General features: G+C 42.5%; 1 protein-coding gene across 6 annotated transcripts in view; it reads right to left on the reverse strand.

Moving 5' to 3' along the window:
• The window catches only part of WDR64 (WD repeat domain 64), a 136,802-nt gene that overhangs the window by 12,683 nt on the left and 105,975 nt on the right, over nucleotides 1-18,144 (reverse strand). For 5 of the 6 annotated variants that reach the window (XM_039531587.1, XM_039531582.1, XM_039531584.1 and 2 more), the window contains exons 15-24: nucleotides 17,389-17,571; nucleotides 14,992-15,122; nucleotides 12,302-12,394; nucleotides 10,006-10,090; nucleotides 8,438-8,474; nucleotides 7,109-7,260; nucleotides 6,359-6,464; nucleotides 3,685-3,746; nucleotides 2,575-2,684; nucleotides 1,487-1,675 (exon numbers count right to left, since the gene is read on the reverse strand). In XM_039531587.1, coding sequence (XP_039387521.1) covers nucleotides 1,487-1,675; nucleotides 2,575-2,684; nucleotides 3,685-3,746; nucleotides 6,359-6,464; nucleotides 7,109-7,260; nucleotides 8,438-8,474; nucleotides 10,006-10,090; nucleotides 12,302-12,394; nucleotides 14,992-15,122; nucleotides 17,389-17,571 — 1,148 coding nt within the window. The remainder of the gene's footprint in view (nucleotides 1-1,486; nucleotides 1,676-2,574; nucleotides 2,685-3,684; nucleotides 3,747-6,358; nucleotides 6,465-7,108; nucleotides 7,261-8,437; nucleotides 8,475-10,005; nucleotides 10,091-12,301; nucleotides 12,395-14,991; nucleotides 15,123-17,388; nucleotides 17,572-18,144) is intronic. The other variant, XM_039531583.1, reaches the window with a different exon arrangement.

An 18,144-nucleotide genomic window follows, 5' to 3' on the forward strand; every position in this document is an offset into this window, starting at 1 on the left:
ATGCTGTACTGCACACCAGACATATCGTTAAGTGTTCATCACTTCAAAAGTCTAAGTATTTTTTGTCCAATTTGAACTCCTTTCCTTCCTTGCCAAAGCCTACATTTGGGCCAACTTTCAAACTTCTAGATTCAGTATTTGATTTCTGCACTTGCAACAGTCACTATTTCAGCCAACACACTGGGGATTGAATCAGAGTTAAAAGGATGAGCTACTACAGTTTGACCTAAAGCTCTGAAGCTGGGCTGAGACATACTCACATCCTCTGTGGATTGCCACAGAGGGGGACCTGTAACTCATCCCTCACCAGTGGTTACAGCAATGCCTCTTTGCCGCGTACATTGGCCAGATGAGACAGTCTCAACGCAAAAGAATAAATGGACACAAATCTGACATCAGGAATCATAACATTAAAAAACCAGTGGGAGAACACTTCAACCTCTCTAACCACTCAGTGACAGACCTGAAGGTGGCAATTTTGCAACAAAAAAAACTTCAAAAACAGACTCCAAAGAGAAACTGCTGAACTCGAACTAATATGCAAATTAGATAGAATTAACTTAGGTTTAAACAGAGACTGGGAATGGTTGGGTCATTACACTAATTGAATCTATTTCCCCAAGTTAAGTTCTCCTCACACCTTCTATGGGTCATCTCGATTATCACTTCAAAGGTTTTTTTTTCTCCTGCTGATGATAGCTCATCTCAATTGATTGGCCTCTTACAGTTGGTATGCGTACTTCCACCTTTTCATGTTCTCTGTATGTATAAATATCTTCTGTCTGTGTGTTCCATTCTATGCATCCGAAGAAGTGGGCTGTAGCCCACGAAAGCTTATGCTGAAATAAATTTGTTAGTATCTAAGGTGCCACAAGTATTCCTGTTCTTTTTGTGGATACAGACTAACACGGCTGCTACTCTGAAACCATAACATTCATGCCAACTTTGAAACTCCCAGCTTTGAATTATGAGCGCACACACCAGAAAATACAGGAAAAATGCATTTTTATTCTACATCTCCATTCCTCAACAATTAAGCTGGTTTTGCTTTAACTTTTAGAAGGCTTCATCTTTGTGTTGAGATCAGGTAAGAAAAAGTTTTATCTTGAAACTATTTGTTTTTTAGAAGGTTCAGTCAGCTTGCAAGGGTAAGAGGGAAACAATTTCCCAAACTTAACAAGAGAGTACATTAAATACATACATTCTGATTAACTTTAGTGATTATCTAATTATCACAGCAGAGAATTAGTAGTTAGAATTCCAGGGCTCCAGTCCTGGCTCTGCCGCTTGCTATATGACTTTGAGTAAGTCACTTAACCACTGTGCCTTAGTTTACTCCTCTATAAAATGGGGATACAGTCTAACTCATGGAGTATTGTAAAACTTGTTTGTAAAGTACACATCCTCAGATGAAAAAATTTCTAAAAGTGTGATGTGTTTTTTAATAGTCCCCAATGCACATGTAAATAAGTGTTTATGAGCTTACTTCTTCCTGTCCAGTATTAGAGGATATTCAAACTTCTGCTTCTTTTCCATGTACTTGCTGTCTTCTTTGATTATAACAGGAAATTCATTAACATCACAGGGCAAAATCAGATCACTGGATTCTGATAATTCAAACACTCTGCGCTGTCCGAAGTAACCAACATAGTGTCCATTTGGTGCATGCCAGAGCCTAGAGGTGCAGAAGGAGAGATGGGAAAAGTGGGTAAATTTAGAAACTGAAAGAAAGTGAAATGCCTTTAGAACAATATTATGTAATTCAATAACCCCTGACCAGTGTAGTAGACTAGTTGTAAGACAATATCAGAGTTAAAGTTGAGAGTACATAGCAAATTAAATAAATTAAAGGTAGAAAAACCTTAGAAGAATGTTATAATTATAAAAAATAATAATTAAAACACAAGACATTCAGTGCCAAGGCTAAAATTAAATTTAAAAATGTGAAAGTATGAAGAGTTAAGGCACTTCAAACAACCTCAGCTGTCTCTGTAGAGAGATGCCGCTGCCACCAAATAGATTTTTAGAAGTCAAATTTCCTAGATTTGTTAATTTGTTTCAAAAAATTGAAGTTTACTTTTTTGTTAAGAGCAAACTGCATAAGGGGCTATAAAACATTGTTCTTTAGCCAGGAAATTGCAATGGTTTAATCTGCAAGATATCACATATAGGGCAAAATAACCTGGTATATTAATTTGACAAGCACCTGCACAAAGTTAAAATGGGATCCAAAAAGGAGCTCATTTCCAGAATGATAGGGCCTTTCTTTAGGTGCTCAATTTCACACAATTGGAAGAAAAACTTGGTTGTCCATCTCTGCACATTTTGTGAGACTGGTGGGGTTCAAACTTAAAAAAAAAAAAAAAGTATCTGAGAGCTTGGGGGGCGGGGGAAGAGTGGATGCATTATGTCTAAAGCTAAGCTGTGCACATGCAGAACTGATTTTTTCCTCACCAAAACAGATATCTAAAGTTATTTCAGTTCTTAGCTAGACAAAAGTCAGGCAAAAAGGGGAGCTCTGGGAAAAGAGAATCCATAGGCTAAATCAATAATAAACGTTAGCCATGTCTGTACCTGACAGAACCATCCACAGAGGCTGTCACTACCAGGTTTTTCTCCTCCTCGTAGAATAGGCTGACCACTTTGGTGGAATGAGCTCGCCAGTAGAGCTGCTGCTTTATTTGCTGAGGGAAGGAAAGCAAAAAACCAACCAAACAAAAACCATCGCTGACCACATTTCAGTCTGCTATGTACTCTAACATTGTTACCACCTCAGCGTCCTTATGAAGCAGGCAGTATTCGAACTCTAAAGAAGTGAGGTGACGGGTGAAAGTAAGTTAAAGGACATACCGGTATGCCTGAGTCCTGGGCAGAGGCGGGGCCTCAACCAGAAGAGGCGGGGCCTTTAAATCAAGATTTAAAGCCCCAGGGCTCTGGCTGTGGCTGGGAGTCCCAGGGCCTTTAAATCACCCCAGAGCTACCAGTTGCAGAGGCGGCTGGGAGCCCCGGAACTCAGAGGAGATTTAAAGGGCAGTGGCAGCAGGGCTCCGGCGGTGATTTAAAAGGCCCGGGGCTCCCCGCAGTGGCTGGAGCCCTGGTCCTTTAAAGCGCCGCCTGAGCCCAGCTGCTGTAGCCCCGGGGTAGCGGCAGCAGGGCTCCCATGGGGATTTAAAGGGCCAGAGGCTCCTGCTGCTGCGGGGAATCCCGGCCCTTTAAAGCGCCACCCGAGCTCCACTGCCTGAGCCCCAGGTAGCGGTGGCAGGGCTCCAGCAGTTATTTAAAGGGCCCTGGGCTCTGGCCGCTGCGGTGAGCCCTGGGCCCTTTAAATTGCCAGCCTGGGGAAGCCGGTCAGGTCCGGCATGGTGTTCCGGCTTACTTCCACCGCTGTAAGGTTATGATAGAACAAGCTGAAGGCAGCGTGCACGAAGACACTAGACTAATTTTATCCCTAGTGTAACTCCACTGAACACAATGGAGTTATGCCATGACATTTTACTTTTGTTCTTAATGTTGTTCTTAGTCTGAAATAGACAATTCAGACCAGAAGTACAGGCTTACTCTTTGTAGATGGGAAAAAGGTGGACTGAACCGGTCTCAGGATGGTGAAGTACGATTCCATTTTTCTCTACCTGTCATATGTGAATGGCAAGTTATTCAGGTGGAAAAATGATTTTTCATTCTCACCTTATTTTCATCTTGTGGATCTTCCAGGAATGAGCCAGTATTCCAGCGCATAATATGCCCCTCTGTGTTTAAAAAAAACAAAACAGAATAATTTCAAAAGAGGTTCAAACCTCTTTATAGGTGCCCTCTGTTGCTAGATATGCTACCAAGTGTCCTGGGTAAGGACAAGGTAGAAGGAAGCCAAGGGTCTGGGCATTGAAAGTTAGTTTTTAGGATAATGTAAATGTCACTTAACTATCTCATTAGTAAACAAAGGAGAAAATATTAGTCCATATGTTACGATGGAATACTGATCTCCAGCCTATTTATGAAGAATGTCACATTAACAGCATAGATGTAATTGTTTGTTAAAAGCATCTAAGAATTTTAACTAATTACAAACGCACAAAGATGGTCGCCTACTAAGCAGAGTTAGCTACTGCATAGACCAAACATGAAGGAGTTTCATAGGGGTGACATTTTTCATTTTAAAATGACTTACTGGGCAGAGTTTGATTAATCACATGCATAATGAAAAAGAAAATTACTCATGCCTTTCTAGTGCGCTCATGTGGGATACACAGTCCAAGATGAGGGAGACTGACCACTGAAATGGAAACATTTACCTTGATATAGTGTCCCTCCACTGCTCCTTGTTCCAATTTTCCTCCCATGTTCCAGTTCCTCCATCACCATTGAAAACTCTCCTTTGTTGCTCTCCCACTAGGAGGCTCCTGGGTAGTCACAACAGCCACCCGAGGCAGACCTAGTCTCTAGAACTGTACACTTGGGCAGAGAGAAATGTGGGCAGCCCTAGTGGGGAAGGATGAGAGGGGAGGAGGAGGGGATAGCAGGAGGTGGGCTAACAGAAGCTATCTATTTTAAATTTTATTTTAAAATTGGAGATATACCAATCTCCTAGAACTGGAAGGGACCTTGAAAGGTCATCAAGTCCAGCCCCCTGCCTTCACTAGCAGGACCAATATATCCAGGCAATATAGCAATGGGTGTCAGCAGTGGGGAGAGGGGAGGGAAGTGCAGGACTCACACTGAGCAGACCCGTTAGGAAAACCTCATGCAGCCACTTAGAATCTGCAGCCAGTAATATGCAAGCAGGTGGCCAAAAGGGGAAAGCATCAAATGCAGGAGAAAGGTGGTATGACAGTAGCATGGAATACTCCTCCATGAATAGTCAAAAAACTCTTTGCTGTCCTGCGCAATATGGAATAGTTGATTAGAGAGAAAGCTTTCCCTTGAACCTCTGTCCATTTTTAGGGTATGTCTACATTGCAACCAGGGGTATGATTTGAAGCTCATGTAGACATGCCAGCTGTACTCTAGCTGGCTCAGCAAAAATAGAAGTGAGGATGCCACAGGTGTGGACTTCAGCATGAGTTGCACAAACCCACCTGACCTCTCTGTTTGCATGGCTAGTGCTAAAGTCTACACCATGGAGTCTTCACATCTATTTTTAGCAAGCTAGCTAGAGTACAACTAGGGTGGCCATGTCCACACAAGCTACCCCATTCATACCCCTGTTGCAATGCAATGCAATGCACCCTTGGTGTCAACCTCAAACCATTGTTATGTTCTGAAAGGCCTGGAAAAGCTTTTTCCATCTCACTTCTGCCCAGCAGCAGACAGGAAGTGTGGAATTACTGTGAGAAACTCTGTTCTCATGGGATTTCCAGCAGAAACAGAAATGTAAGTACCTGATGTCTCATGAGATAGATGGAGACAAAGAAGATTTTCAGGCCAAGTTTGAAGACACAAAGAGTCACAAAGTTTGAAGAGGTTTAGATAAGCTTCAGATAAGCAACCGCACTTTTGCATCTTTTGCCAAATGAAAGCCACCTTCAACCTTTTGAGGTTCACTAAACATTAAATTAACGATCAGAGAAAGGGCTGCTGGCAGACGCATCAGTAATGCTTTTTCCCCTCACATTGCTATGTATTTATGAAAGAGAGGTCATTGTATACTGAACTTTTCATTGTCCATGAACTACCTCAGTCTGTGTGCAACAACAGCAGCCAATTTGCTTTTAGTTGCGGCAGCCGGTTATGGACAGGGGCATTTCTAACTTTTTTGCTGCCCCAAGCACGGCAGGTAGGCTGCCTTTGGCAGCTTGCCCGCGGGAGGTCCCCAGTCCCACGGATTCGGCAGCTTGCCTGCGGGAGGTCCCCAATCCCGCGGATTCGGTGTACCCGCCGCCAAATTGCCGCTGAATCCATGGGACAGGCGGACCTCCCACAGGCAAGCCGCCGAAGGCTGCCTGACTTCTGCCGTCGCAGGGACCGGCAGGGCACCCTCTGCGGCTTGCCTGCCCAGGCACGTGCTTTGAGTGCTGGTGCCTGGAGCCACCGCTGGTTATGAAGAATGTGAGACTTTTGCTTATTCTTATCGTTAATCTTTGCCCTTAGTTTAAAATGAGGGAATTTAGATGGTAAGTATATGGGAGTTCTTTGTGTAAAGAAAATATAACACACTGCTCTTGAAAGTAGCCTCCATACTGGCAGTGTTGTTAGCTTCTGGCTTTAACCTGCATTCCTTACTCCCGTAGACTCCCCTTTCCTTGATTTTTAATGTAGTTTTGTTTGGGCCCTTCATTGCCACATTCCCAGCATGTTTTTACGATAATCTTTTTCAACCGCTACAAAGAGTCAGGAGAACTGTGATTGAGAAGCGGTCACTTACCCTTGGTGGCTGCTAAAAGCATTTTAGCAGAGATATCAGTGCACAGAGCAGTCAGAGGAATTGCAGGATGCTTTGTGAAGGGCAAAACTTCTCTCAGTAAATCTCCCTAAAACAAATAAAGTCTGCTTTCCTCTACACTTTATCCACACAAAAATCAAAGCAACAGAAATGTTATCATGTTAACATGATGCAATGTTTTCTGTTGCTCTGATTTTTCATGCATTAAGTAAATAGCAAACCATATTAGTCAGATTTTATACTAATAACATACATTGAGCTGCTTTGTTATACCTGGAGGGTTCAGTATCACAGTTAATTAAAACCACTGAAGTCCCTAAAACCTTTTAATAATATGTCTTAATTTAACCACCTAGAAGCCAACTCTTCCCAGTCTTGTAACTCATATTGACGTCAACCGGATTGCACAACATGCAAGTCATACCTGACCCTCTACTCATTTATACAGGTGCACCACCCATTATTGCTACATTATTTTTCAAAGAAAGAGTCAGTTAACAGGGCAGTTGTCACTACAATTATTCTAAGCCATGATTTTCCTCCTGTTTCCCCTTCCCCTTCCCCTTTGCTACAGCTGTTAAAGCAGCACTAAATTGTGTTCATAGAAATAATGATCAGTGGGGAAAAAAACTCCTATAACTTCATATGTTAGGTGAGAGCAGGATGCTGAAGATGTGGAGCATTTTCTTCTTTCAACCCCACCCCCTCCAAAAATATAATCAAATACATTACCTCAATAGTCCATAGATAGACACAGCCATTTGCATGAGCAGATGCCAGTATTGGTGAGCATGTATGTCCAGCTATGTTTCTGGAGAAGCCAGAGGCTGATTTTTTGGTGTCAGAGGGTTGCACATCCTTCTCGTTGGTTGTCTCTTCCCCTTCTGGAACATAATTGACCCCATTATCTTCTTGCCATAGTTCTTACAGTTCTTTCTTTGAACACAAAGCAATGGCACAATGCTAAGAAAATCATTAACTTTGACAAAAGAAAACTTCAAGGCCCCTTTGAAAATATTTCATAAATACTAGCAAGGAGCCATTGGGCAAACTTGGAGACACATTGTTTAGGAAGTATTCTCATGACACTTCCTGTGCCACACTGCACCATTCCTGCACAGGTGCGAAGAGCCCTTTTCACAGCATGGGGGGCAGATTTCAGAGAAGCTGCATGGAGGGCCTGTGTGCCCCTTGTGTGCCTCACAGCAGTGTTCTGCTGCATCTCTAACTGTGGGGGCAGGGCAGGGAAGGGATATGACCAGGGGACCTGCAAAAGTGCAGATTCACTGATCAGAGTCTTCCAGGGAGTAGAAGTGCAGGATTGTGGCAGTGGCCACTAGCTCAGCCATGAGGCTGCAGATATAGCCCAGGGAGTGGTGCTGCTGATATTCTGCAGACTCAGGGAGAGAATTCCATCCTTCTCAAAACTACCAACAATCCCTGTGCAAAGCTCCTCTGTCTCCTAAGCATTTGACATTTTGGCCTTCTATATTTCCCCCTTGGTTCTCTATTTCTAAAGATATGTGCATGAACCAAGAGCTTTATTTTAAGGGTCCACTTGCTTTTACCTCTAGGTCACTAGCTCAAACCTGACACATGTGGGTACTGAGTGTCACCAGTGGTCTATGTGAAATAACTCAGTGTCCGTTCTGTTGACAGGGACACCTACCTAGCAGGACCATCAATAGTGACTGTAGTCAAATTCCGGTTTCAGCGTCAATTCCATTCTATTTGGATGCTGCTGCAATCCCATGCTTGGCCTGCCACTAGGGATCACAATTTGCTGTCCAGATTCAAGAAAAGACTCCTAGCTGTGTCATCTGCATGCTGATGATATTTCCGTCACTCAGTCTCTCATTATCTGCCCCAGCTGCCTTCCAAGTGGATGAGCAGCTGGGATTTTTATACGCTTTAGCTGATACCTTGAAACATCTCCTTAAAGCCTCTCTGACAACAGGCAGACAGTTTGAAAAATGGGCTTTTTTCCCCCCAGGTTTAAATACCCTATCCTCCCCAACCACCCAAGAAATCTTCTAGTATAAAGAGCATCACATTCCATACCTACTGTTGCTGAAGACTCTCCATTGTTTACATCTTCCTAAAAAACCAAGATTTATAAAACAGAAATTGAGCCAGAAAATTGAAAGCAGAAGAGCATACACATAGTACTGGACCTTGACATGCCCGGAGAAACAGTTCTCTAGACTGTCGTTATTTAAGGAATGAACTAATTCCCTCAGAGGCTTATGTGGAACTTCTCACTTATATTGTCCCAGCTTCCAAGAAGGGGCTACACTAAGTTAATTCTTTTCTCAGATAATGAATGGACAAACACACAGAATATAAATCCATGGGGGAGATTTTCCAAAAGCACAGATGAATGGGAGTTAGAGGCCTTTGCAGATCTACTCGCTAGCTCTTGTCATTGCCTTGAGCAAAAATGGGTAAAATAGCAAAGTTGCAAAGCTTACCCACATGTAGCCCCATTTCAGCAAACAAATGCCTCTTTTTGAAGACTTCAGCCAAATTCTGTCTGCTACTTCTCTCAAGCACTGCTTCCAACTGTATCTTAACCTCACTCCTAACACAAAGTCCTGTTGGAATTATGTGTGTGGCTTTTCACTCTAAAATCAGTACTTTCACATGGCCTCAACCACATGGTTGAAGATGTTGGACAAGTGGGTTGCCTCCAATCTTCATTCCGTGTTCATCTATATGGGTCACTCTGTCAACTACAGTAGAACCTCAGAGTTATGAACACCAGAGTTACAAACTGACAGGCAACCACACACCTCATTTGGAACTGGAAGTGCGCAATTACGCAGCAGCGGAGACAATAAAAGTAAATACAGTACAGTACTGTGTTAAAACGTAAACTACTAAAAAAATAAAATAAAGGGAAAGCAACATTTTTCTTCTTCATAGTAAAGTTTCAAAGCTGTATTAAGTCAATGTTCATTTGTAAACTTTCAAAAGAGCAAGCATAACATTTTGTTCAGTTACGAACATTTCAGAGTTATGAACCACCGCCATTTCCAAAGTGTTCGTAATTCTGAGGTTCTACTGTACAGAGATGTGGACTCACTGAAGAGTCTCCAAGGGCTATGGTAGGGTGGGCCCAGTTGTTAGGCAGGATCTGTAGGAGGGAGTGGAAGATTTCAATAAGTCAGGAGGAAGACTAAGAAGCACAGGGTGCTTCAGAGGTTATAGATGAAGAGGACAAGCCTCCTCAGTCTAGTAAATGTGTACTGGCCTGTGTATCTTCACATGCTAGCTCCTTGGGACACATTTGACAACCACAACCTGTTGTCATTTCTCTATTTTTAGTACCTCAATGGCTTCACTCAAGTGTGCGGATCAAAATTATGCATATGCCAATTTGGGAATTTAAAAACGTATATACGGTGTTGAGAAGAACAGAGCACATTCCCAAATCCCATCTTCATTTCCATCTTTGTGCTGTGCTTGCCCTCTAGTCTGGGAAGCAAAATGAATCAGACAACTGTGGAGCATGGGGCCTCTGCATGGCAGAACATTGAGCTTGTCAAACCACTGGATTCTCTGGTTGTTTTTAGCTGCTATATAGAAAGTTAGCTTGGATGAAGTGGAAACCAAAGCAGCCAACATACCTTGTTTAGACTCAAGTGGCTGACTTCTGCACCCTGTGTGGCCGTCATATCACTTACAAGGGATGAAGTGGTGGAGGAGGAGAGACTAAGGGAAAAAATCCAGAGATAGGGCTGATGGCACATAATGAAATATGTGTGACTACTGACATTCTCAGAGATTATGTTAGAGATCTATAGTTAATATTAGCCAGTGCTATTGGGGGAGGGGAGAGAGACGGGGGAAGCAGTATCTCCACTAGGTAGATTAAGTTTTCAAAAAGTTTTAGAAAGTAACCTAAGTATGTGAGCAGGGAACTGCAAGAAAGAGAAAGGAGGGTCTTACAGTTAAGGCAGTTAAATGCTGCTCCAGAGAATTGGATTCTATCCCTGCCTGTGCCATAGAGTTCCTGTATAATGCTAGGCAAGTCACTTGAATTGAACATTTCACAGGTGGTCACTAATTGTGCGTTCCTAATTTTCTGGATGCCCAATTTGAGACTGTGGGTCTCATTTGCAGAAGTGCTGAGCACTCACAGTTGCAGTCGAAATTAATATGGGAGCTGTCCTTTGAACACATAACAATGCTAAGGACTCTGAAAAATCAGATGCTAGTTGTCTCAAATTGAACACCCAAAATTAGTGGATACTTTTGACCTTAATATTTCTGTATATCAATTATCATCCAGAAAATAGGAATAATAATACCCTGTCATTTCACAAGGATGTTATGAAAATAATTGAGTGTCTGTGAAACACTCATGAGCACTACAGAAAAATCCATGAGGAAATGAATATTCTTGTTTTCAGAGCAAGGTTTGATAGCGTGCAATAAATAAGGCCTCGGGCCACACTTTGAACAATGGGGATACAACAAAATAGTGAATCCTTCCATCCATCCTGTGCACTGAATGAGGCAGGGATACCGTGGAACAAGTGGTATGTGATCATGTAATTAAAGACGATCATAATATGCACAAAGGTGCCTCCTTAATACTGGCATTTCCTAGCCTTTGAGTGCTTCACTCTGCAAGCTTAGCAAATGTTATTTTAATGTAGTTAGTGTGTGTGTGTGTGTGTATAATAGTAATAAGCTTCCATTTAATCAGAAAAAATAATAGAAAATACAACCTATGCAAAACATGTATGATTCAATGTCATTGCAAGAGCCTCACCTTTCAATAGTCAGAATATTTCCTGACATAAAAAAATGCAAACTGTGAAACCTAATCACTGCATTTAATTTAATTTACCTGGGTCTCTTTGAAAAGAAAGGGCCAAATGTTATTGTTTAAGACTTAAAGTCTGATTAACATTTATTAAATGGTTATGGCACATTTAGGTGTAGTAAGTGTGCAGACATTTTAAGGATTTAAAATGAAGATTCTGTGGCCTGCTTTGTGCAGGAGGTCAGACTAGATGATCATAATGGTCCCTTCTGATCTTAAAGTCTATGAGTCTATGGCCTAGTCTACACTGGGGGGGGGATCGAACTAAGGTACGCAACTTCAGCTACGCGAATAGCGTAGCTGAAGTCGAACTACCTTAGTTCGAACTACTTACCCGTCCTCACGGCGCGGGATCGACATCCGCGGCTCCCCCATCGACTCCGCCACCGCCGTTCGCGGTGGTAGGGTTCCGGAGTCGACGGGAGCGCGTTCGGAGTTCAATATATCGCATCTAGATGAGACGCGATATATCGAACTCCGAGAAGTCGATTGCTACCCGCCGATCCGGGCGGGTAGTATGGACGTACCCTATGAGACACAAGACCACAAATCACTCTACAGATTCAAGGGGGCATAAAGCTGCTTAATTGCTTAAATCCTTAATACTGCATAAGTATTTAATCCAAATTAAGTCCTTAAGGCTGCCAGGTGTCTATGAATGTACATTGGAAAATGCGCACTTGTGAAAACGCACACATGCTCAGCCCTCTGCTCTAGACAAATGGGCTTTGTGACTGAGCATCTGTCCCGCATACATTAATTAATTAAGTTAATTTTTGAGGAATACTGGCCTGCCACTACTATTGTTTGTTAAAACCTGACTAAGGACTTGAGGTTTGTACAAATCACAACAATAAAAAACAGTCTCTGCTCCAAAGAGCTTGCAGTCTACAAGACAGCTTAAAAGAAGGGAAGAGACACCGGGAGGGAGGGGGGAGGGAATCAGAAGAGGGAGCAATTTTTCAAATTAATAAAATCCAATTAATCCAGCTCAATTCAGCTCTAGGTTATCCTGGAGTAAAAGAGTGGTGGGAAAATTATGCCAATTTAACAGAGCAAAATTCATAATGCAGTGCATGCAATTCAGTTACCTGGAAGAGAAAGCACTACGGAAAAGGAATAGCACAGCATTGACTCCAGATACTTGAGCGATAGCATTTTGACCAGCCTGATAAGTTTTATCCCTGGAAATAAAGAGGTTTGTACAGGATTTGTCACACACTTCAATACTTCTTATGTTTATTACAGTGATTGTTAGGTAAAGTTATAGACAAATACATAAACTCTTAAGAATTAAACAATTTTTGTTTCCTGGGGCTTATGTTACATGTAAGTAGCCACATATAATTTTGCAAAGTCAGTTTATTGTTCATGAATTATTCTGGCTTGACATCTTTAGAAAAGACTGCACTTTTTTTTTTTTAAAACCCACAGAGCAGGATTAGCATATGCTTTGCCACTGTAAGCATCCCCACCAGGAACTGAACTAAGAGTCTGGAAGCTGATGGAATGGCGCAGTGGGGGAAAAAATAATCTTTCAGTCCCCCAAGACTCAGCATTTAAGACAAAGAAGAAAAATATGTTAACCAGAAAATTGCCATCATCTTGGCATTCAGTCCAGTCATGTGAATCATGGGTACAATGCCCTATTTTCTTCCAACATTTCCCCTTCCTCTCTCTTCCATGTGGCTATACTAACAGCTCTCTCCCTGCAAGGGGAGGGAGAAGCAGAGTTGTAGTTAAATTGTTTATTCCTCTTTCATTTCTCCCTCACCCCTATTTGGGGAAAAAGTGGAATTTCACCCACAATTTCAAAACCTTTTTTTTTTAAATATAAAATTTTGTTGAAGTTTCAGTGTTGATATTTTGTCCAAAAGAGAAACTGATGGAGATGAAAAATATCACCAAAATCTCATTTTTTATTTAGAATGTTTTTCACATTAATAAATGTGCCCAGTTCTAATAGCTTCTTCTAAGCCAGGGTGTAGTTTTCAAGATAATTACTTACAAGCTTATTAAATGAGTTTACTAGAGGTAGACAAAACTGTTCAGTGGCATGTGGCAATTCTTAGGGGGAGATCAGATTTGTGCTGCTAGAAAGTTGGGACCATACAGAGATCACTAGACCATCCTACCAATCCCTGATGGGCAAGATATGGGAAGGTGTATAACAACACTGATTGAGGGAACTCTCAGGGTCTGTGTGTTTCCCCTGCCCCCATAACTTCAGAGTTTCTGGAGGCTTTAGGGGTGATAATAGTGGTATTTCTAATGACAACTTTTTGGAGCAGTTAATTAGGGAATAAGATGTTTTGAAGGGATTTCTTTGTCAAATTTGGGCGCAAAAAATAAGAAATATTTAAAAGACAAACTGTGAGGATCAAGAGGAGCACCACCAAAATACAGCTAGGGTTATAAAATGGTCTTAGAATAACCTACATGGTCAAAGATACAGCCCAAACAGAGGAACAGAAATCCTTCCTGTACTAGAACCATAGAGTGTAGTGGGTCTTCGTGACCATTTTATAACCCCAGCTGCTCCTCCGTTCCAGAACAAAGTTCAGAAGGAAGGAAGGAAGCCAGGCAGCTCCAGGTTTCTTTGGACCCCATGTACTACACAGGGTTTAAAAGCGTCCTGTAGGGAATGGGTGGTGCTAGGACCTGGTACGTTGTTAGGAAGGTACGGAGAGCTTTACGGCACAAGTGCTTAAGTGACGAGAGGACCTTGGGAGCACTCCAGAACTGGGTCATTGTAACCTCTGGCTGGGTCATTGTAACCTCTCACTGTCAAGTCATCCTTGGAACCTCACATCCATATCAGGGATATCCCAAGAAGTGAAATAACAGGACACTTAGTAAGCCAAGAACATGGTTGTCCAGTCTTTTATAAAAAAAGATTATTCAAAGGTCTGAACAAAACTAGCCCTACATTTATATTCACTATGCACTTGCTTATATATATTGCTAGCTAATATGCAAGTATATATGATATGATCCATTAAATACATGATTAAATATACTTATGCCCTGGCCATTTTACAGTAGGTAAATTCGCATAATCATTGTCTCGCCTCCTTACAGAGATCACTCCCTCCAACATGGGCTCTGGCAGAAGTAGTCCTTCAAAACCCAACCAGGGATTTCCCTGTGGTTTCAAATTCACCACACTCTGCTCAGAATGAGAACAACCCATGACTTTATGAGCCACTCACATATCCAGTTTGGTTCTTTGAGGAGACAGTGAATCGGGGCACTGGAATGGTGGTGCCAGGGAACCATGGTCCTCCCACTTTTTACCGGCTGGCCTGTACGGGCGAGCGACAGGGAGGGGGAGGAGGAGGAAAGGATCAAATGGGGGCGGGGCCTCAGTGGGGAGAGAGTGCAGGAACAGGGCCATGCTTAGGGCACCTCTGCCCCCCCCACATACTTTTAGGGTGCTTCTATGGCTCCTGCCGTGAATAGGTAAATCAGCCAGCCAATAGGTCTCTGCTCAAAATGCAGCTTCAAAAGGATGGATTCCAGGTTTAACATTTGCATTTCCCTCACCCCAGTTTCAAATGCATTATCCACAGAAGTCCTCTGAAGTCCTAATATCTTCCAGAGATTGCATTAATCTTGTTCTTCCTCTAAAGAAGTTCCATACAATGCAATAGTACATTAACATTTGTATTTTCAATACAATGTACCCCCAAAACACTTAAACTTAATTCAATAAGGTTTAACTTAATTCCATAGGAACTGTCCACGATATTGCCATATCTGTTACCAAAGTATTACTTACAAGTATCTGACAGTGGCAGATTCAAAATCCCACAAGATTATTGCACCATGTGCATTTCCAGTAGCTATCAAGCTGTATCCTTCTACTTTTAACACATCAAAGCACTTCATTTCTTCACCCAGTGGTAAATTCTACAGGAAGCATAAAGAAGACTTTTACTAAGAAATACATGACATTTGATAGTGAAATGTTTTTAACAGATGTGTTATGTACAGAAAATGACATTGTACATCGTTGTAAACTCAATGCATTTTATTAAAGTTATACAATATAACATTTGCCATTCTCGTGGTGCCTTCCATCCAAAGACCTCAGCATCCCTCTGAGGTAAGACCTATGGTCACTATTAAAGTCTGCATTAACTATACAAGGGTATCTGAGACCTCATAGTAGTTTCCTGTTTTAGGGACCGAGGATGAAGTGGGAGGGAACACTCATGTGATAAATCCTGGCAAATGTTGACTTTTTAGGTGACAACCACTCTAAGTATTCTTATGCTCATTTTATGGAGGGGGATATTTGTTCAACATCACATAGGAAGTCCTTGGGAGGACCTGGAAGAACACCCAGGCTCTCAACTCTATGCTTTACACACAGGATCATTCTTCTTCCCCTTTGTATTGCACTGTTTGCACCATACATTAATACCAGCACAAACATACTTGAACTGAGACACTCTGTATCTAGTAAGCATTATACTGTATTAATGGTTTGGTGCAAGTTGTTAATAATGCTTAGTACATTAACACATCACAAACATCCAAATGAAATTAACAGCAAGAGCAACCGCACAGCACTTTGCATTGCAGGAATTGAGCTACTGGATCCACAATCCACACAGTCCACAATCCTGTCTCCAACACTGGCCAGCACCAAATGATTCAGAGGAAGGTGAAAAATCAAAGGAGGCAGCTGTGGCATAATCTGTCCTCATAAAAAAAAAATCGCATCCTAACCGCTAATATTTTGAGATTGGTTTAACCTCTGAAGCAGGAAGTTTTATATTCCTTTCAGTGATCTTTTCTGTTGGCATCAACTATTTTAACTCAGAGGATTCTTGTTATTCATAGAGACATCCAATTCCTCTTAGAATCTTGCTAAATTCTTGGCCTCAACAACTTTCTGTGACAATAAATTCCACAGTCTAGCCACACATTGTGTGAAAGAGTATTTCCTTTTTTCAGTCTTGAACTTGCCACCTTTCTGTTTCACTGAGCATCCCCTTGTTCTTGTGAAATTAGAATGGAATATACAGTAGTTAAAGCACCATTCTGGCAGATATTCAGCCATTTGCTCAGGGGATGGAGCCTTAGAGCTGCTGGCATGCATGGCCCCTCTGAGATGGAGAGGGATATCTTCTGTTCCACCAAGCCTGATGGGAGGCAGGAGGCAAAACAAAATAAAATGAGGAGGAGCCCAGACACATAAGGACATTGCGAAGGGCACAGCAGGACTCCTCTGGAACTGGCCTCAGGTGACTGGCAGCAAGGAGGAGTGGGAACTGGCCATCTTCACCCTTTCCCCCTTTGGCCCCTGGTAAGGAAGAGCGGCGCCTAAAGGATTCAGCTGATCCCACTGCAGCGGCTCCTCCGCACTCTGAACTGAGGTTGAATGAGTAGAGCTCACAGAGAGTCAGGTCTGAACGCATCTGAGAAGCAGTTGTTCTCACCACCCAGCAGCAGTAGCTACAGGTGACTCGCTACATTTTTCTTCATAGCCATCAGGGCTAGAAACATACTTTAAAAAAAAATAGTGAAAGCTGATCCTGCAGAGGTCAGTAACATTGATCACAATCACCTGGGAAACTATTTGCCCTAGCGAGAGGGATTTGGCAAGCCTGTGTTAAATGTGCCTCATTTCATGAGAAGTATACAGGTAACTCATGTCACCATGGCCATGTCATTTAGAATGGGAGGCAGTGTCTGGTGGCTAGATCACAGGGCTGGCAAGCAAGAGATCTGGTTTCTAGCCCTAGGTCTGTCACAGATTTGCTGTTTGATCTTGGATGAGTCTGTTTCTCCATATCTAAAATAGCCAAAATATGTTAAACTCTTCCTTTGTTGTTGAGAGGATTCATTCATTAAGATTTATGAAGTCCTTTTCATTGCTACAGAGCTGTCCATCCAAAAATCTCAATTTACTATTTTCAACACGAACAGTAATAATCAGGGGCCCATTGTCATAGCAATGCTTATATATTTAATCACAATAATGATTAATATCAATGGGTGTCATGCAACTGAATCTCATAGAAATAATCACCCCCTGAAATAAAATATTTCTGGATTTCAATGCAGTGAAAAGTTTGGATCATTTTGCCTCTCGTACTGCATCTAAATCTCTTACTCACTAGCTGATCTTAGGTAAACAATGCAGAAATTTAAGAAGTGTTCTCACTTGGGTTTCATCATTTCTCTTAGGACCTGCGTCAGACAACAGCTGAACATCTGGAAAAAATCCATTTGTTTTCCTGGCATTGGGTTTCAGCCATAGAGACATGACTGGATTCTCTTGCAGAATAAGTGATACAGTCTCAGGGAGCTCCCATGTAACAGTCAGATGAGGTTCACCTTCATTGCCCTAGTAAAATGATCCATTTAACCACAAGACAAAAATACATGTGACGTTATCTGATTAAAATATGACCATGCAAACCATTGTTGCTACTACTGTTGTATAATTGCAATGGATCTTATATAAAGTATGACACATGGCCAGAAAGGGTTAAGCAGCTTGCATGCTAAATGACCCAGAGCCACACTTTAAAGCAGGGGTTGGCAACCTATGGCATGCGTGCCAAAGACAGCGCATGAGCCAATTTTTAATGGCACACTGCTGTCTGCTGGGACTCCACGTGCCATTAAAAATCCTGCCCAGCGTGGCAAGCCGTGGGGTCCGCAGTCCCGGGCTGGAGCACCGGGCCGAGTGCACCAAGCCGCCAGCCCCTCCCCCATCTTCTTCCCTCCCCTGGAGCCCTGCCGCCGCGTGCACAGAGCTCTGGGGGCCGGGACTGCGCGCTCCCATGGGGCAGTGTTTGGCTCTGCGGGGAAGGAAAGACACTCCCCGCTCACCCAGAGCCCTGCCACCGTGTGCGCAGCACTCTGAGGGGCAGGGCTGTGCGGGGTAGTGTACCTGGCTCTGCTTGGAGCCTCA

This window comes from Mauremys reevesii, linkage group 3, assembly GCF_016161935.1.
Source record: "Mauremys reevesii isolate NIE-2019 linkage group 3, ASM1616193v1, whole genome shotgun sequence".
NCBI classification, from domain to species: Eukaryota; Metazoa; Chordata; order Testudines; family Geoemydidae; genus Mauremys; species Mauremys reevesii.